The sequence below is a fragment of the Barbatula barbatula genome (assembly GCF_947034865.1).
Source record: "Barbatula barbatula genome assembly, chromosome: 21".
NCBI classification, from domain to species: domain Eukaryota; kingdom Metazoa; phylum Chordata; class Actinopteri; order Cypriniformes; family Nemacheilidae; genus Barbatula; species Barbatula barbatula.
The window spans coordinates 4,698,868-4,719,868 of record NC_136784.1 but is presented as its reverse complement, the minus strand read 5'-3'; the positions used below and the strand labels follow the sequence as shown (position 1 = coordinate 4,719,868).

At 37.5% G+C, this 21,001-nt stretch overlaps 2 protein-coding genes across 6 annotated transcripts in view; both read left to right on the top strand.

The window, feature by feature from the left end:
• Nucleotides 1-45: 45 nt before the first annotated feature.
• On the top strand, nucleotides 46-13,578 carry LOC306910151 (death-associated protein kinase 2). 4 transcript variants are annotated; one of them, XM_079484459.1, is made up of 13 exons: nucleotides 227-345; nucleotides 3,440-3,600; nucleotides 4,652-4,873; nucleotides 5,192-5,330; nucleotides 5,901-6,030; nucleotides 8,793-8,841; nucleotides 9,520-9,546; nucleotides 10,089-10,241; nucleotides 10,556-10,601; nucleotides 10,700-10,789; nucleotides 11,005-11,091; nucleotides 11,342-11,413; nucleotides 11,642-13,578. In XM_079484459.1, exons 2-13 carry the CDS (start codon nucleotides 3,539-3,541, stop codon nucleotides 11,720-11,722), a joined length of 1,158 nt encoding a protein of 385 aa, XP_079340585.1. In that variant the 5' UTR covers nucleotides 227-345; nucleotides 3,440-3,538; the 3' UTR covers nucleotides 11,723-13,578. The 4 variants fall into 4 exon arrangements, with proteins under 4 accessions (XP_079340587.1, XP_079340585.1, XP_079340588.1 ...); XM_079484460.1 differs by lacking the exon at nucleotides 227-345 and adding an exon at nucleotides 379-512; XM_079484461.1 differs by lacking the exon at nucleotides 11,342-11,413 and having other exon boundaries at nucleotides 46-345.
• A 1,646-nt stretch (nucleotides 13,579-15,224) lies between these two features.
• The window catches only part of arhgef2a (Rho guanine nucleotide exchange factor (GEF) 2a), a 36,148-nt gene continuing 30,371 nt past the window's right edge, over nucleotides 15,225-21,001 (top strand). The window contains exon 1 of one of the 2 annotated variants that reach the window (XM_079484726.1): nucleotides 15,225-15,360. The gene's annotated coding sequence lies outside the window, so the exon portion shown is untranslated. The remainder of the gene's footprint in view (nucleotides 15,361-21,001) is intronic. The other variant, XM_079484725.1, reaches the window with a different exon arrangement.

Below are 21,001 nucleotides of genomic sequence, written 5' to 3'. Positions count from 1 at the left end.
TAAGTGTTTAAGCAACATTACAGTCACATGTACCAGTGTTCCCATAGATGATAAATCTCCTTCACAAGAACATCCATTCATGTTTGCTGCAGAGATGAATCATTCCAGCCTCGGCTATAAATTCCAGGTTGGTCTTTAGGAGCTGCACGGTGTTACCTATGCTGTACCCACCCCGCAGGAGGCGTATACTACGCACTGACAGGGTCAAGAACACATTAAACCATTTCCTCATCCGAAGCGAGTGCGCGTCCACGGTAAGCGCAGGTCCAGAGGTACTGGTAACGACACCCGACGGACGCAACGCGGGCTTCATGACGGCTTTTACGCAGCGATAAACCGCGCCAGGTATGTCACGCACTTTGGAATTTGACATGGAATAGACACACACACGTGGATGAAACAAATGTAACATTTGTTTAGGCTGAATGTGACAGTGCAGTGGAGAAGTTGAACTATAAGGAAATGGACCAATTCGTTTCTGCGTGATTTCGTGATCGTCACGAGTCTCGACGGTGTGTAAGGTGCGGGATTCTTCGTGGATATTAAATAGACACGACGCGCAAGAATGAGACACGAACAAGTTTGCACACGCAAGTTTTACTCGCGTTTAGTGGAGGATGGGTGACGTTACAGTTAATCCGAGACGTTTGTTCATTGCGTGCCTTATTGTTATTTATTGCCTATATTATAAAATGAACCATAGTTTATTTGTAGAGGAAGTATATGGTGGATAGGTTTACGACAAGCATGTCATGATTACGTTAAAATTGTATATTTGCCTTTACTGTAAATACTATACTTCATCCCAGAGAAGACTATATAGGTTGTTTGTGTGAGGTTTTAAATGCGTACATTGTTTCTCTTTTGTACTCCGGTAGTTCTCACCATTATCTAAATTCAATTGTCTTGATGTGCAGTTTGCCCTGAAGGTTTACTATTGTAATTCAGTTTTTTCCAATAAACCAGAAATGCCGTTTCTGTTATTCTTGTCTGATCATAGACCATAAAAGCTGTGAAAGCTTTGCATAAAGATGTTGAATTTGAATAGACGTCATGTGCCTTACTCCTGTCTGCTTTGACAGATTTCCTGGAGGAGCACATGTGCCAGAACTAAATAACAAAATAAGTGGTTTCGGTTGGCTTGGCTTTTCTCAAGACGCATCGAAGCAGATGAATGAATGTATTTTATCCGTTCTGTGTCGATTACCCTGTTCCCCTGTTTTTCCAGCACATGTTGTTGTAGAAGTTAATCCGAGGCTCTGGGGACTGTGAATCCTAATCACAGATGAGATCATCGGTTTGGTGTTAAAATGGACAGCGTGCGGTTGTGGGGCAGTTTGGAATTGCTCCTAAAGTTTTGTCTTTGATACCGGATCCGTGGCTGACACACGATTGACTCCGCTTACATATGTTTCCACGATAAAGGAATGTGAAAGTGAAGGAAGATCAAGCAGTTGTGGTAAAGTTCAGTAATGAGAATGCAAACATTTAATACGACGTACTGAATGCAAACTGAAAGTAATAGTTCTAGTTTTACTAGAAGTGAGTCTGAAATGTGATACAGCTGAATGGCTGTTGCAAAGGGGGAGTTTATGTTTTGCAATGAACGCTATTGTTCTGCTATCTGGCCGCTTTCCTGGTATGTTACTGAAGGAAGCTGAAGAGAGATGGGTGGGGTTTTGTTTTGGAAATGAACTGTTGATCATTGCAATCCCTCCATCTCCAGTCCGTTCTCCAAACACAGTTGACATGGGCTTTAAACACATTCTGAGATATAAGTCTTTGTATTCTTCATTTTGCCACTATGGAGTACTGAAGTGCAGTGCGGATGGGTTCAAAGATTGGCATGAGGTCACACCAGATGTATAAGAGCAGATATTTAAGATATTAGAAACTGTGTTTCTGTAGAAAACTTAATCCCACAATGCTTGAGGTTACAGATGGTTGTCAGGGTATTGCTATGCGGTTGCTAAGGTAGTAAAGGTACTGCTCTTTACAGTAAAATGTATTATATTGTTATTAAACGTATTATATGACTTTTGTTGCATGTATTAGGTTAAAATGTATTATATTCAAATTAGGGATGCACCGATATGTACATTTTGACCGATAACTATTACGATAATTATTGAACATTGGAAGTCGATAACCGATATATTGAGTATCTAAATATAAACATAACATTTTCTGTGACTGAACATTCTTTTTTTCACCTGAAAATCATGTACCAAGCCTACTCTACACTCATTAAAGATTCTTTAACTTTTCAACTTTTCTGGTATAATGTTTACTTAATAAACAAATTAAAGATGTTCTTCAAGAAAAACCCACAAAGGTGATCTCAATAGCCTCAAGTCTAACAGGTCTCAAGACAGAGGCAGTCTGATTCAAACTTCCCATAATTTACACATTCATAAATATTGACATACTACATTAACAATGTTTACTAATAACAGAACGACGGCACTTTACGGTATTTTGTGGTTCAACTAGAGGAAATTATTCATAATATATCTGCCTAAATTTGATTATCGGCCGATACCCCAAAACATGACATCTATTTAGTCTTTTAAGTGTACTATTTAAAAACGTTTTGATTTGTGTCGATACATCTGCACATGGAACAGATTTATTCAGCTTTCATGCAAATCATGCAAACCGCCATCAGCCATTTCTCTTAGTACTATAGCACTTTGACATTCGCAGTGTACATAGTTTTACATAAACACAACCACACTGTATATATAGCTTTCAGTATGAGCTTCTCCATGTATAACTTACACATTCCCGGCTGAAATATAGCACATCGATAGATAAGGTCTGGTTTTTTCTCGCAGTACCATAAATAATCTCTCATCTTTCTCCCCACCCTGCTCCGCCTCGTTGATGATGTCATTCCTCCCTCCCCTCTCACTTCCTAACAAACATGTTGTTTAGCAATTGAAAACCAATTACAGAACTACAACTGAATGTGGGAAACGGGCTCTTTATATAAGTATTAGGCACCAATAACAACTATGCAAGGGAGGGTGAGTTGTGATCGTTGATGGTTTCTCACAGTGTTTCAGCAGTTTGTCCACGCATGGCTGAAGTTGAAAGGATCGCCTTGTTGACGTGTGACCAACTTTGCTGTGCATTCTTTCTCATGTTTGTAGTTCCAGGCTATCAGGGGGATGTCAAATCCAGATGTTTGGCCTTTGGTGATGCACAAATTGTTTCCAGAACTCTCTTCATTTGTTTGCCGCTAGTTTATTGAAATGTTTCTAGCAAGCCTGGATTGTTTTTTTGGGAGAAAATGTGCTGTGATGACATGCTTTAAAGAGTTTGAATAATTACCTAACAGCAAAGGGTGATGTAATGTTTTCTGCAAGTTTTTTTTATTTGAAAAAAGTTCTCAAATAAAGTTAAATTATATACTATTCTGTTCTCTGTGTTTCAGGTGTGGATCTAATGCTGAAGTCACAATGAGCATTATATTTTAGCCAAAAGCTTGCCTTTGAACAAAGTTGAGAGAAGACCGAGGAGGAGAAAGAGCACAATGGCTGTCTTCAAGCTGGAAAATGTTGAAGACCTTTATGAGATTGGAGAGGTTTTAGGAAGGTAAAGTAATGCTTACAAGTCTTTTATCAGTTGAAAAAAAATGGGTTTCTTAGATAATGAGACCAAATCTGAAATGTATGCGATAAAAATGATTATATCGCTGCTGTTCTTCTGAAACCTTGTATCTTGTTATTATTAGTCACCCTTTATTTTTGTCACTAGGTTTTGCAACTATCTAACCAATAAAAAGTGCTTGTCAACCTTGACAACACTGTATTTAAGTATTTAAATGTGAGTTTTAAGAAGGACAGTGACGGTATTAATATTATATCTATTCTATGGCAATTTTTACTTTTTTCGTATGTGTATTAAGTTGAAAGTTAATATAATAAAATTGTGGTTACACTTTAGTATAGGGACCAATTCTCACTATTAACTAGTTGCTTATTATCTTGGCTATTATTAGCATATTGGCTGTTTATTAGTATGTATAAAGCGTGTATTCTTCATGACCATATTCTAAATCCCTAATCCTAGCCAATACCTGTACCTATCAACTACCTTTCTAACTATAAATAAACAACAAATTACGTGTTTATTGAAGCAAAAGTGGTTGTAAATGGTTTGTTAATAGCGAGAATTGGACCTTAAAATAAAGTGCGACCAAAATTGTTATATTATTATTATCTATTATATGACAATTATCATGTTTGTTTGTTATATGTATTACGTTGAAATTTATTATATTAATATTTGATACATTTTGGGGGTATTTAAACTTTTATTTGCTACATGTAGTAGTTATATTACAATTATTTATGATGTTAATATTATAAAGATTATATGGCAATTTTCACATTTCACGTAATATATGTTTGGTACATTAAAATGTATTATATTAAAAAATATATTTTAAAAACTTTTGATGTGTGTACTAGGTTGAAATGTATAATATTAAAATGATTTATTGTGTCAAAATTATATCTATTATATAGCGGTTTTTCACTTCTGATATTTTTATATATATTACGTGGCATTTTTCAGGTTTGCCAATGTCTTGTCTATAAGTTTTAACACTAGTCTCTTTTCTTGCTGTCTATTGCCACCCCAGTGGTCACTTCGGGCAGGTGCGTGAGGTGCGGGAGCGAGTCACTGATGTTTTGTGGGCAGGTAAATTCCTCAAGCTGAAGCGAGGTGCAGGAAGTCGGCTGGGGCTGGAGAGGAAGAGCGTGGAGAAGGAGGTGGAGATCCTTCAGAGCCTTCAACATCAAAACATCATGGGTCTTAAAGATGTCTTTGAGAGCAAGGCAGAGGTGGTCCTCATCGTTGAACTGTGAGTATGTGTGTGTGCTTTTACATCTAAAACACAGAAACGAGACATCATTCTAGAGAAATAGAAAAAGATTAATGAAACTTAGTGAAAGGGAGTAAAGATAATAGAGTCTCATGTAAAGCAGAAGAAAGCTGGTATTATTTTCGTCATGTTGTTTTACACCTTTACACACAAAAAGCAAAACATGAATTGAAAAATAGCTATACACTGATAGTTATTCAACTAATTTTGTTATATTTTTGCATTATACTATAAATTAAACCTTACTTACGTCATCTATGGTTCATCTTTTCTATTTTATGTGTTTGTATATAATAGCATAAGGGGTGGAGAACTCTTCGATTTCATCGCAGAGAAGGAAAACCTCACCGAGACAGAAGCCATTGAGTTCATGAAACAGATTCTGGAAGGTGTCAAGTACATGCATCAAAAAAACATCGGCCACTTTGACCTGAAGGTGGGACGCGAGATCACCCAGCAACTGTCTTTGTATGATAGTTAAGATAAACAGTTGGTAGCCTTCACAAGTTAATTTTAAATGTATAGTTAACATGTCACTTCCTGTTAAGATTACGTGGAAGTGTTGTGTAGCTTTCTCACAGAAGATTCGACATTACTCACTGACCAACAGTCACACAGAAATGTTCCCACAACATCAGATGCAATAGTATTTCAACATGATTTTCAGTTTGGTATATAATTATGATGCAAAATAATGCAAATACCTTTTTTAGAATATTGACAGTATTTCTACTTACTATCTGTGGTATGTTTTACTGTTGATGTCTTTGGCTGTAAAAACACTAGGTTGGGTAAAGATGACTAGAACCAAAAAATTTGAATTGATCAATAACTCCTATAAAGTAAGCACTGTAGGCGAAGGGATTTTTGATTTAAGGGTTTTAAAGCATTTGTCAATTTAAATGAATTAACGAAAATGAGCACATGAGCCTTTCAATGAACAGCAATGGATTTGTTTAGAAGTTTTCTGAACAATCTTTACATTCAAAGCTTTACTGTTTTTCAGCCTGAGAACATGATGCTGTTGGACAAACACGCCACCAACCCGGACATCAAAATTATTGATTTTGGCATGGCCAACCGATTCATCCAAGGGGAAGAATACAGAAGTTTAGGTGGAACTCCACAGTACATTGGTGAGTCTACATTTCAAGGGTTCGAATCCTAAGGAAACTTACAATTGATTTGTGAAACTGAATAGTTTTAATGCATCGGAAGACTAACGTGTTTGCAAATGCATAACTGTAAGTGCAAAATGTGGGTTTGAGTTCAAGTAAATGTGCACATTTTAGTCCAGAAACATTCATGTTCATTAAGAGACATTTCTTTGCTGTTTTCAATACTGTACCAAAATAACAAACCTCAAAGGGGCTATTTAGAGAAAGGGCAGATACCGTATATGGTATGAAGCTCAAAACGACATATTAGATAAAGCTCAAATGGGCCAATGTGTTGAGTTGCCTTAAATGTCTTTATTTACAAATTATTATTTAGGTTACTGTCTACAAACACATTAACAGTTGAGTAGTGTGCCCTACTAAACTGTTGATCTCCAACATAGAAGACATCTTATGCCCGCTACGGCTTCCCTTGTGGCAATGCTAAGAATGCCACTTTCATTTATAACTCCAAACATGTGAAATCAAGTTTGTGTAGCTCGAAGCTTTCATGTTTTGGTGTGGCGTGTATTTGTGTGCTGGGAAGTGTGTGCAGGAGCATCTGCTGAGGTGAATGTTGAACTCTACACCTGCTGGCGTCTCTGCATCCATTAATTTCTTGCCTTAAGCAATATGCACAGCTTTCAGTTCTGGCCGTCTCCATAGAAACAGTGTAACTTCATAAAAGGAAATAGGTGTTTGGTTCAGATGAAATTGATTGGACAGGAGCAAACTATTGTGAGATGACTGCTGTTATGAACACATGCAGGTCACTCAGGGACAAGGATGTGTTCAGTTTTAAAGTCTAATGCGTTTGAACACCACAGTGTTTTCTGGGCATTAACCCCTTGTTGTCCATCATGCTATCTCTGCTTTTCTTACTCTGGATGAGATGGCCATTTTAAAACTTTATTTAGTTTGTAATGTTGCTGTTAGAGCATCAATTATATCTGCAAAACGATACAACTCAAAGTTCAATGCCAAGCGAGATATTGTCTTTAACAGAATTCGCTTTTCAAGGACTTCAGGGAACGGCTGGAATGAGACTACAGCCCTTTACTTCCCGGGTAAATGATGTTACTATTCCGAGTTTTTGAATAACCACAAAGGAATACACCAAAAAGGGCTGTTGCCTTCCTTAGAGAAGAGGAAGAGCCACTGGAGTACTGTTTGGATGTCAGAGATCTTAAACATTTAACTGAGCTACGCGCTTCATGACTTCCACTTTCATCACAGTCCTACAGCTGGTAAAATGTTCTTTATAGAAACCGCTCGTCTTGTGAGAAGAGGGACAGCAGTGAACAATATACTCGAAATGTGTCAAATATAAAGCTAGAAACATGAACATCTATTGTTAAACACCCCAAAAACATCATCAAAGCTTCGAAAACAGCCAAAGAACGGCCCCTATATTTATTTAACTTATTTATTATTATTTTCTATTTGTCACATTTTACAGAACAGATCCCCTCATGACAGCAAGTCAAAATGATTTACATTTGTAATCATACAATATCAATACATACATATACATATACCAAAAATAAAACAAACAAAAAATGAGTAAGAAAATACATTGGTTTAAAAATGCTCATGCGACAGCTTTAAACTCACAGTCACCAATACACACACAAACCTCCTTTAATGCCAGCTTTTATAAATATAACTATTGCACGTGAACACATTTTGTCGCCGTGACCTGTGACTGTGTACTTAAGAACTGTGTGCACAAGACAAGGCTCTCAAAATTGTTACAAGTAGCCACTTGATACGAGTAGCAGGTCCTGTCTTTCTTGTCCACCAACTAACCCTTCTTATCATAAGGACATTCTTCTTAGGCAACAAGGGGTTAAGTGCTTTTGCGATAGGCTGAATTGTGATCTCAGTAACACACCAGATAGTGAGTCAGCCCTGCTTGTGGCTGAACTGTTTTAGCTGGCCAAATCCTTAGTGATTTAGTCTTGTTTATTTGATAGATTAACAGGTTTATCCACTTTAAAGCGATATTTACCCCAAAATTGAGTCATGCTGTATGTGACACGTGTGACTTTCTTCTGTGATACGAGTTGACATGCTGATATTTTCATATACGAGTTCACAAGTATGCAAATATGTGCTATATTTTGGTGGGTTACTCACATTCCTTCGGAATTATCTTAACCGAGAATTACAGGAGCGTTAGTCTGTGACTACAGATTCTTTAAATATTTCTGCCAAAAATCAGCTGAGAACATCGAAAGGGTGACAGAAAGCATCTTAATCTGAAAATCTGTCAACCATTCTGTCACCAACAAAATATTTTCGCTGCGTTTGTGTCAGCCTAAAGTAAAATTTGTTCACATGAAACTGTGGGGAACACTTCACAGTCTCTTGTGGTCCATGTGAGGATGTGAAAAATGTGCAGATGTTCTGAAAGAATATGCTTAACAGTATCATTTTGATAGATATTTTTCTGTAATACAATTAAAGGAGTTTAATGTTTTGTCGCAAGTGAAAGAATGCTCAGGGTTTTATTGGAGACAGAAAGTACTTTCCAAGTCACATACTTTTCAGATCATTTTATATTAAAAACAGCACAAACATTGGGTTCATACTAAAGGAATCAATAAGCTGTTAAAAAACTAAATGAGAAATGTCATTTGAAATTTAGGCTAAATTCTATGTTGTAAAAAAACTTTACTTGCATATCGTATGAGCGTAATGTATAAAAGCTAAAACTCTTTTCTTTCTGTCTCTCGTAGCCCCTGAGATCATCAACTATGAGCCTCTCGGTACAGCTGCAGATATGTGGTAAGATTTACCTGGTGAAGATTAGAAACATACACACTAGAACATGCAGTTATAAGTGTGCACAGGGGAGCTTTCAGGCGTGCTCAGACAGGATTTTTCTTTCACACATTCTCAGGAGCATTTGTGTGTATGTATTTGTGAACTATACAAAAGCCCCTTTGCCCTTCATAGTGCGTGACTACAGCACATATTGATTTGCCATGTTTGCATAATGAAAAGGCAAACTATTAGCCTTTGACGAAAGACTGTAACTATTATTTACAACGGGGGAAAACAATTTACACCTTGTTAGAATAATGCGTGTTTAGTTAACACAGGTTTCATGACATTCGTGTAGCTCAACTGGTGCCGCTTGTTACTGACAATGTTTATTTGAAAGTTGTTTTACGTGGCCTTGAACGAGAATTAATAATCCAGTTTTAAGCTTGTAAACGGTGCATTAAAAAACGTAAAACACAATATATAGATACACATCTTCTGTACTGCATTTCAAGTGTTAAAGATTGCATCCTAGACTATGCATAGGTTGCCTTTTTCATAGTTATGCTATTGAAGGAATATAGATTAAAATGGTGAAAGTTTTGTTATTTGTTTTTATTTTTGTTTTGGATGCATTAAATATGTGACCTTAAGGATTGTGACATGAAGATTAATTGTAAAAATCGATTTGATTTTCAGGAGCATGGGTGTCATTACATACATTCTGTAAGTATTCCTTCCTTCACAATAAGATGAAACACTCGACAAGCAAATCCTCTAAGATTTACCCCTCGCCCCTGAGGCCTCCAAGTATTCACATTACAACTGAGACGTAGAGACAAAACCTCCCTTTGACAAGCAGTGTGCTGTCTCAGGTTTACAGGCCAGACCCAGTGAGATCAGATAAAATATGTCGAAAATGAAGTAGCCTACAGCAGATATTGAGCAGAGACCTGACACACTTTTATTGGCCTTCTGCTTTCTATCAGCTGATCTTAATAAAAAAGCCCTCTTTGTGTCCACGCTTCCAAAAGCAACATTGCAATTGTCTGATATCAAATCAAGTTTTTCAAAATGTATTTAAATCTATATCTCAGGAGCATTAATAGACATTTTTTGTATGGAAGAGTATTGAAACTATCCCTTACAAGACCTGACTGATATTTTCAAAGTGCAAATGAGTTTCTTCCCCCTTCCTGTTCTCCAGGCAACAAAATATTTTCTTCCCTGTAAAACCATTTGTTATTCATGTGTATTTACACCATCAGTTTGAGTGGTCTGTCCCCGTTCCAAGGCGACACGGATGAAGAAACACTGAAGAACATTGTGTCTATGAATTATGAGTTTGAGCCGCACTACTTCAGCCAAACTAGCAACATGGCCAAAGATTTCATCCAGAAACTGCTAGTTAAAGATCAGACGTGAGTACTGCACACATACACTTAACTCCTAACTTCATTTATGTCAAAACGTGAGTTATAAGAGAAAAAAATAACTGCAGGTTGTATTGTTGTCACTTCTTTAGTTTTTAATGTATGATACTATATATGTACAAATTTATTTGTTGTTGTGAATTAGTTTAAAAGAGAGATCTTATTTCTCTATAATATAATCTATACCAGATTTTATTGTAAAAATCATTAAGGATTTTTCACAATGCTGCATTTTTTATGTCTAACCTTTCTTTCAATAACAACTAGCTTTTACTTATACACTTTTGTACATTTGCATCTAGTGCAAGAATGACAGCAGATGAATGCCTAATTCACCCCTGGATTAAGGTGAAATGCATGAACAGAACTATTATGTCTTTCCTTATATTTCATCTTTTGTGGTCAGAAAAATTGAAGTAACTCTTCCATGTACATTTCTCTTAAAGCCTCTGAACAGAACTCAAATAGCCAAGAGGAACCGTTCCTCAATCAACATGAAGAGCTTTAGGAAGTTTAATGCCAAGAGGAAATGGAAGGTTAGTGTGATTCCCAATGCAGTGTGTATCTTAGGTGTATTCAACCGACTCACTGTGTCGAACCTCACTGACCTGTGAGTAGAGAAAGAGAGACACCTGCTGTTCACTAGCAACACTGAGTCATTGTTTTTTGTCATATGCTTAATTTCTGCAAATACATTGTCACTTTTAATGACATAATAATTGAAAATCTTGTTCGTTTTGTCTTTCCGCAGATGTCATTCAACATGGTTTCGGCCTGTAATCGGTTTACTCGACTGCAGTTACTTGGCAAAGCCCGTTGTACAGGAGAACAAGAACTGGTGAGACGGTTTGTGTGAATTTCATGACGATCACAAAAATGTCATCCTAAAATCAAAAGACAAAATTATATTTATCACAATAAAGCTAAATAAAATAGATAATTTAACAATAATTTCCTCCTTAATCATTTATTGTGACTTTATAAGTGATTTGCGTAAGGAAAATCAAAATCGGAATCAAAATCAAATTCCAAATGATTGGCAAAGCCAAGACTCTCACCGCGACCCGCAGCCACATTTCTGTTTGCAGTTTACAGAGTCTAGTGATGTCACAGAGACAACAGTGATATTTCAGGACAGCGATAGCGCTGATATCTGTCAGGTAAAAGTGACATTTTCTTAATGGCATTCCATTCAAGAAATGAAAATCAAACATAATACAAATTTAAAAAAAATCCCAAAACCATGACATCATTGATAAATAGTTGCAATAATAGATTTAACAATAATAGCCTACATAAATACCTGAAATTGAATATATTTTACACTTTGTCTAAGAATGCATAGTTTAGTTATGAATCCCTCACTATTTCTGTTTTTTTCCCATCAGAGAGACTGTGAGAGCGACCAGGAGGACACTGCGACAAAACCTGCTTCTCTCCTACGGCGACGTCTTAGCAGCAACTCATAAGGATCGCCGGCAGAGGGAGACAAAACCCCACAAGCGTCTCCATATTACTAGATGACGCCATCATTTCAGCTGCAGTACTCCGTTCTACCGGCAGTGGGAGGTCATGCGCACTTCATCCGCACTCTTGAGCAACCCTTCCCTCAATGCCTTGAACCTTGCATGCAATTGCCTAACAACCATATGCTGTTACAGTGGATGACGTCATTTCAAAGAAGGATGGGGCCATGATATCATCATGGTATTCTCCAAGCTAATATGCAAGCATGTTCATAGAGTTCTACCTCCGACAGACATTGTGATGCTTCTATCTGAATTGCTACAGACGGGAGGGTCTCTGAAGGATGTACCTGTGATGTTCTCATCGAACTGTTCTTCAAAAAGATTTACTAATAAATTACATTTTTAATTTAGGATCCAAATTTGTGTTTTATTGTCGGTTGGGTGTAGAGGAAACTCTTGGGTTTATTTGGGGATTTTTATGGAGGAAGTTTATTGTTTAACAATGGAAAGTAATGGCACAGATTTCGAGACACGATTTAAGCTTCCATCCAGAAAACAAGCACCTAACAAATAAATTGTAAATAACAGGACCTGACAAGACAAGACCTCTGGGCCGAGTGCCTTAACATATACATACATACACCTAGACATGTTTTCCGGAACTGACTCAGAGACAACACATTACTCGCATAGACTCACAAATACTGCCTCGCAAATTGTGTTTAGTTTTTGTGACATTTACCCAGTTGCCTTTTTCTGTTTGGCTAAATTGTTATAGAAATATTGTGAAGACAAATGCTCTGTACACATGCGTATAGTGCTAATACTGACAGTTGTACTAAGTTAGTATGAGTGCTAGGGTGCCTGATCATCTCTTACCGTTGGTTTTATTAATTTATGACAATTTACACCAGCTACTGTTATGAATCGTGTTTAACAAGTTGTAAAGCAGTTTTGAATGCTTTAAACACCAGTTTCGACAACTTAATGGCTCGGTTTCCCGGACAGAGATTCGCTCAAACCAGGACTAGGCCTTAGTTAAACTAGGACATTTAAGTCATTTTAAAAAACATACTTTACAAAAAAAACATAAGTGTGCATCTTGAGACTAAACAAATGCATTGATATATTTAAAGATATTTAAAGAAAGTTGTTTTCGACATCTCAAACATTTTAGTCTGAGACTAGGCTTAAGCCCTGTCCGGGAAACCAATGACCGCAGCAGAATGCTGCTTGATTTTTACTTCTAGACACTACTTGTTTACTTCATTATCAGTGTCAAGACTCAAGTATATTAGCTTTATTGTTGATAGTGCCAAACATATTTGTATGTACGTTTTTTTCCTTGTAGGTCTATAATCACTGTTTATTTGGAGAAGTCTTCCATTATACAGACATTACAACACTCTGCCCTCTTACACAGTTCTGTAGAAACTGTGACATATCGCATAATTGTCTGTTACTATATGATCTATATTTTTAATACTGTAGTTGATGTGCAAGAATGCTACGGTGTGCCCTGTTACGCATTCTTGTCCTATTATGTAACAGAACAAAAGAGATAATTGATCACAAGTACCATTTTAGTTCTGTATTTATGCTTATAATTGAATTCCACACGTTGTATCATCAGAATTGTTTTTCTGCCATGTTTGCAGTATTTGTGTGTGTTGGTGCAACCGTGCATGTTTCATGACTTGGTGTGTTTTTATATAAATGTAAAACAAAAGTTCTAGTTGTGGAACAAAATATCTAATGTTAATGTAATTAGATGCAGGCAATTTTTCGTGTATGTTTTTAAAGTCTGTTCGGGTTTGTTTGACACTGTGGCGTACATTAAAACCAGCTTGTCCTGTATTTTGAGGTCTCGTGAATTTGTTTTGACATGTGACAGTTGCTGAAAAAAGCTAGTGAAATAAGAGATAAGGAAAGATACAGATGTGCCCAAATCTTTCGGTACCCCTCAACAAAAAACGAAGAATGCACAAAACGGACAAGTAATTGTCATCCACCATTGTTTATTCCAGATTTAATAGAAATCAGACTCTTCTTTAGATTTTGTATTCAACATACTATTGTAACTGATAAAACAAGTGAAAATGTCATGGACAAAAAAGATGGGACCCCTTTCCTAATATTTTGTTCCCCAACTTTAGAGGCAATCACTGCAAGCAAACGCTTTCTGTGGCTCCTAATGAGACTTGTTAACAGGTAGTTTGGCCCACTCCTCCTGTCAAACTGCTCCAGCGCTCTCAGAGTTGATGGGTGTCTTCTCCAGACTGCAACTTTCAGCTCTTTCCATAGATGTTTCAGATCAGAACTCATAGAAGGCCACTTCGGAATACTCCAATGTTTTGTTCTTATCCATTCTTGGGTGATTTTAGCGGTGTGTTTTAGGTTATTATCCTGTTACGTGCGACTGAGAAAAGCTTTCTGACACTGGGCAGTAAGTTTCGCTCCAGAATGCCTTGAGATTTTATTGTGCCGTGCACAGATTCAAGGCACCCTGTGACAGATGCAGCAAAGCTGCCCCAAAAACATAACCGAGCCTCCTTCATGTTTCACTGTAGGTATGGTGTTCACTTCTTTGAAAGCCTGATTTTTTTCGTCTGTAAACATCGAGCTGATGTGACTTGCCAAAAAGCTCCAGTTTTGACTCATCTGTCCAAAGGACTTTCTCCTAGAAGGATTGTGGCTTGTCAATATTAATTTATTCCATGGAGCCCACAAAAAGCGACGGATGGCGCGATCAGAAAATGACGTACTTTCCTTGGAGTTAAAGCTTGTATCTCTTTGGCAGTTATCCTTGGTTCTTTTTCTACCAGTCGTACTATCCTTCGGTTCAATCTGGGGTCGATTTTCCTCTTGCGGCCATGAGGTTGGCTACAATTCCACGGACCTTAAACTTCTTAATAATATTAGCAACTGTATTCACAGGCAACATCAAGCTGCTCGGAGATGCTCTTATAGCTTTTACCTTTAACATGCTTGTCTATTATCGTGTCCAGGCCATACTAGAATATCTTTGTAGAATAGGATCCATCTCTCTCCACAATGCTTTATTCTATGACATACCAAAGGCATGCAATTATACATGATACAAAAGCTTTTCCATAACTTTTCAGGAGGGATGAAGCATTATTTCAATGAGCTGTAAGGGTACCAACAAATTTGAGCTAATTTGATAATAAGTGCACAGGTACTGATTTACTGATGAACAAAAAAAACAACACAAAATACAACAAATAGGCATTAATAATGAAAGCTCCAAAAATGAGGTGCAAGAACAAAACAAAACAAAAACACAACAACACGCCAAATACAAACTCGTTTACCTAACACTGCGAGCTCGACGCACCTGGACCTGGCGTGACGTCAGTTGCGTGGGCGTACTCCCGGCGCTGGACGCAGACCGCGAGAGCGCGCAATGTAATTCCCGGCGCTCCCGCACAGATGGGATGTTTGTCCCGGAATGTCATGAGCAAAAACGTTTCGGAAACCATCTGTCCCACGCCGGCTGTCTGTAGCGAACTCACAAGATGACTTTCAGTGGTTATTGGAGTTAAGCGTTCATTCGGTCTTTGGGAAGCTTGAAAAGACGCGAAGACTTGTTTATTAAAACGGACTTAAGCGCACAGGTATGTTTGTTAAAGATCACGAGTTGTTTTGTGTACGCTTTGAAGCATCCTCAAACTTTTAAAACCCGGGTTACATCTCCATGAAGCGTCTTTACGGATCGTCTGTTTTTGTTTACGTTTACGCATTATATTATCAGTTAACAGACAGCGTGTAAACAAAGTATGTTAACAGTTGGTACTTTCTAGAGTCGTTATTTGTACGTTTTAAGAAGAAACAAAGTTATTATTCCTTCGCATGTTTCGCCGAACTGCACATGTGTTTACATTATTCAGTCAGCGCTTCGGGACGTTTAATTGTGCGTGTGCATGTGTGCGCGCAACCTTTTCTGTATTCTTACGAACATAGTCAAGACAATGACAACGGTTTACGAGTACATAGAAGGGATTAGCTGTAGGAAATGCTATTTGGATGTAAGTGAATATCTCTTCGAGCGTGTGAGAGAAAGAGCTTTGTGTCTGAGCCTATATCTGTAATCTCCACGGGCTACCTGAGACCCTACCGAGGGCCTGCTGTTCCTGTTTAAAAACATGACTTCATGGAGAGAAAGAATAAGGAAAGGGGATTCATAAAACATCACTGACATATCTGATCCCAGATGATGACCTTTTTTGTTCTTTGACTGCCTAATGATTTTATGGTGATGGTTGTGATATGATTTATTTGTATCTGTGTTCTTCCTAAATTGATCTTGACGTGATCAAAGTCTGACTTAACAGGAAACCCTTTAACTTCGGCAAACAGAGATGTGGTCATTAGCAAAAGCTATTCAGCATTCTGAAGAGTTGTGTTCTTACTCAGAACCCCCTCTGGGGCTACATGCGGCCTTCTTCAAAGCGAATAAGAAAGGAAGAGAAGGGGAATAGAGGGGGGGGGTGTCACTGACGTGAAGAGTGGGGGGCTGAAAGGCATGTTTATAGTCATTGGGTGACTGACAGGACACAAGGTGGCAAGGGGGGTGGGCATCACATGTGACACGAGGGGAGAAGAGGTGTGATTTCCTGTTACGTTTTGTCCTACATTTAATAATTTGTGAAATATTGCAGCAAATTTTGGTTGGGCAAAAAACCAAAGTTAGCTGAAAAAAGCATAACCTTTACGCTGTAATAGCTACATACTTAGAGAAATAGCGTCCTTTTTGTTATTTACTTACCCTCAGGTTGGTCTACAACTATATGTTTTTGTCACTCAAGTCAAACACTTTGTCCTTCTGAAACCTTGTATCTCCGTATTTTGTCTTTTTTTATTATTTATGGCATCTATTTAAGTCACTCACAAACTTTATGTTTTTCACTCGGTTTTGCAAATATCTAACCAATTAAAAGTATTAAAAAGTGCTTATCAAAGTCAACAACACAAGTGTTTAATCATTTAAAAAGTACAGTGTTTTTCCATTTCCTGAAAAACAACCAATTTGAAAATCCGAGGTTTGCGTGAGTGACATTTGAGAATTCCTCCCGACCACCTTTTATCAGTCGACAAACAAATGATGCCGCCTCATACTCGTGCCATTGGGTGAGCCAATGTTGCTGCATCAGTCTGTTTTGATGCTTAGACACACACTTTTTAGTGGGATATTCCTATGAATTGCTTACTTGTATGGTTATCTCTGCACTTAGCAGAAAAATGATATTATTAGGAAAAAATACCTTAACTTGGCACCTTATCTAACATATTTAAAGAAATAGCTGTGCTACTGTTATTCACTTTCATGTTGTTTCCTTGTGTTTTACTTATCTTTGTTTTCCACTGAAATCAGGCCTGATATAATAAATCTTCTAAGTTTAAGCTCTACACGTGAATGAGAACTATGCCGGAGGGCAGGATTTTTCAGCGAATGCTTTACATTTCGTTGTGTTCCTCACACAGAGCTTTCATATGGCTTCAGAAGAAAGGAATATAATTCTATGGAGTGCTTTTAAGCTGAATATCATAGCGAAACCATCTTTTGTTTTCTGCAGAAGTCAGTCATAACAGGTTTCGAATGACACAAGGTTGAGTAAATGATTACAGGCCTATTTTTTTGTCTGACTTATTCTTTTAACACGTTTTTTTTACGGGCAGCATCAGTGCATGTGCATTTGTTTGCTTTGATTTTGTTTTGAACACCATTCACTAACATAAGCTTGCTAACATTGTACGACTATAACTAAAACAGGTGCTGGTCATATAATTAGAATATCATAAAAAGTTGATTTATTTCACTAATTCCATTCAAAAGGTGAAACTTGTATATTATATTCATTCATTCATTTCAGACAGACTGGTATATTTCAAATGTTTATTTATTTTAATTCGGATGATTATAACTGACAACTAAGGAAAATCCCAAATTCAGTATCTCAGAAAATTTGAATATTACGTAAGACCAATACAAAGAAAGGATTTTTAGACATCTTGGCCAACTGAAAACTATGAGCATGTACAGCACTCAATACTTAGTTGGGGCTCCTTTTGCCTGAATTACTGCAGCAATGCGGCGTGGCACAGAGTCGATCAGTCTGTGGCACTGCTCAGGTGTTATGAGAGCCCAGGATGCTCTGATAGTGGCCTTCAGCTCTTCTGCATTGTTGGGTCTGGCATATCGCATCTTCCTCTTCACAATACCCCATAGATTTTCTATGGCGAGTTTGATGGCCAATTAGGAACAAGGATACCATGGTCCTTAAACCAGGTACTGGTTGCTTTGGCACTGTGTGCAGTTGCCAAGTGCTGTTGGAAAATGAAATCTGCATCTCCATAAAGTTGGAAGCATGAAGTGCTCTAAAACTTCCTGGTATACGGCTGCGTTGACCTTGGACCTCAGAAAACACAGTGGACCAACACCAGCAGATGACATGGCACCCCAAACCATCACTGACTGTGAAAACTTTACACTGGACCTCAAGCAACGTGGATTGTGTGCCTCTCATCTCTTCCTCCAGACTCTGGGACCCTGATGTCCAAAGGCGATGCAAAATTTACGTTCTTTAGGAGAACATATCTTTAGACCACTCAGCAGCAGTCCAGTCCTTTTTGTCTTTAGCCCAGGCAAGAAGGTTCTGATGCTCTCTGTTGTTCAAGAGTGGCTTGACACAAGTAATGCGACATCTGAAACCTGTGTCTTGCATACATCTGTGCTTAGTGGTTCTTGCAGCACTGACTCCAGCTGCAGTCCACTCTTTGTGAATCTCCCCCACATTTTTGAATGGGTTTTGTTTCACAACCCTCTCCAGGGTGCGGTTATCCCTATTGCTTGTACACTTTTCTTTCAACCACATCTTTTCCTTCCCTTCGCCTCTCTATTAATGTTCTTAGACACAGAGCTCTGTGAACAGCTAGCCTCTTTTGCAATGACCTTTTGTGTCTTGCTCTCCTTGTGCAAGGTGTCAATGGTCGTCTTTTGGACAACTGTCAAGTCAGCAGTCTTCCCCATGATTGTGTATCCTACAGAACTAGACTGAAAGACCATTTAAAGGCCTTTGCAGATGTTTTGAGTTCATTAGCTGATTCAAGCGTGGCACCAGGTGTCTTCAATATTTAACCTTTTCACAATATTCAAATTTTCTGAGATACTGAATTTGGGATTTTCCTTAGTTGTCAGTTATAATCATCAAAATTAAAAGAAATAAACATTTGAAATAAATCAGTCTGTGTGTGATGAATGAATATAATATACAAGTTTCACTTTTTGAATGGAATTAGTGAAATAAATAAACTTTTTGATGATATTCTAATTATAGGACCAGCACCTTTATGTAATGCTGTGAAAAAAGTTCATCCGTGTTTGTTTTTAGATGCTAATTCAGTTGCTAATGGTGACAAACTTGAGAGTGAGTCATGATGGTGATTTGACGCAGGCATGCATGTCTGCGCATACACATGCCGCTGGTGACCTGCAGCTCACCCTGACTCACTCCGTATATCTTTTCTGCCATTGTCCACAATGTTTGCTCTCTGGGTGAGGGAAGGAAGGTGAGCATGACATAAGGAAGGGAGGGGAATAAAAACATTGACTGTAAGGAACTGCAGGGCGTAGAAGTGAATTATGGGATTGCTGACACAAACATGTTGAAAGAAAACTTGGAGAAATGCTACTAAATTGTAACGTGATTCACAGGGAGCAATGAACAAAAATGCTCTCAAAGCAGTTTTACTGGATTTTTATAAATAGTTTCTCTTGTGAGATGTACTTTGCCTTTTTGAAGAGACAAATTTTGATAAACCATTTAGACGAAATGTAAACCTAGCCCTTTCGAAACATTCCAAAACATGTCGGTTTGAGAATTTTGTCCAACTAGACCCAGCAGCACTGGCTCAACCAATGATGTGTTGCTTCACCGTTTATTTTAGGAACAATTATGGATAGGGGAAGTGTTCAGTCCTATAGCTAAATTAGTTTGGTGATGCAGAAATTGTGCACTTCACCTTTAAAGACTTAAGTTCAATAGAACATCCAGCGGGCAGCTCCACGCCTAGGAAACCAAGGAAATGGCAGAAATTTGATCTTTCCATTGTTTCAGGCTAGATTCTGATAGTAGGGTGGATATCGAGAATGGAGAAAAAAAGCAAAAGATCAAGTAAATGTATAAGCGAGAGCAGTGGAGCTGAGGCCCGGGGCGGTGGAGGAGTGAAGGATGAAGGATGAGTGTTGGGTGTATGAAGGACAGAAAGTTGCTGTTCTAGTGTATTTAAAAGAACTGGCTGGTTCCCTCATGAGATAACATGATTATGGTATTATTACTCATCTTGTGATAGCTAAGTCTGGAATTTTAGGTGAGAGGAAAATTCTTAGACATCTGAGTCAAGTATACATAGTACATATTTGGACAATATTTACCAGCTGTAATTCGTACTTGTCATGAAGCTGTTTACCATTGTTCTTATGTCAATGAATTGATTTAGTTTTCTCTTTCGTCTTTTATGTATACTTGTAACAAAAATTTAAAATTATTTTTATTTTATTTCTGAAATTACTATTTATAGTATATGTTTAGGTAAAATTATCAGTTTTTGTTTTATTCTATTCACTACTGACAATATTTCTCCCAAATTTGAAATACAAATATTGTTTCTGTTTCCAGAAACAGGTGAAACGAGTCAAAATAACTATTTTAATTTATATAACTATTAAAAAAATTTTTAGACCTCAAATACGGCAAAGAAAACAAGTTCATATTCACTTCTAACTTGTAAGCAATGAAGCTGTAATATTTGTACATGTATTTAGGAAAAATACAAAAACTATTTTTAATATGATCACCATTGGTTGGATAATCTCGATTTAATTCACATGTCTGTCACATTGCTATTGGATGACTTTCTCTCTCATAAGGTTTGATTTTGTTGAAATTTAACACACACTGACTGGACTAAAAAGGCCACAATACATCAAGAAATGCTGATTAAATTAATATTAATATTTTTTCCACGACTGTTAGAGATGAGCCAGTGTCTGTTTCTATATTAAGCTGGACTTGTCATAAAAACATGAGTCACATTTAACTTGTTTTTCATACTTATGTCTGCCGGTACAATGCAATAAGTATTCCACATAGGTGTCCCCACATGAAATGAGGGACAATTTGATAGAGATAGATCTCTTCTTACCCTAGAGGTACATAATATACATTTTTTGCAGATGTGGTCAAATCTAAAGACCTG

Bases quoted from the DNA above. Each gene is read 5' to 3' on its own strand.
- LOC306910151 (XM_079484459.1), top strand. From the start codon at position 3,539: ATGGCTGTCTTCAAGCTGGAAAATGTTGAAGACCTTTATGAGATTGGA. The intron at 9,547-10,088 runs GTAAGTATTCCT...TTACACCATCAG, and splicing joins GGTGTCATTACATACATTCT to TTTGAGTGGTCTGTCCCCGT. The intron at 10,602-10,699 runs GTGAAATGCATG...TTTCTCTTAAAG, and splicing joins TAATTCACCCCTGGATTAAG to CCTCTGAACAGAACTCAAAT.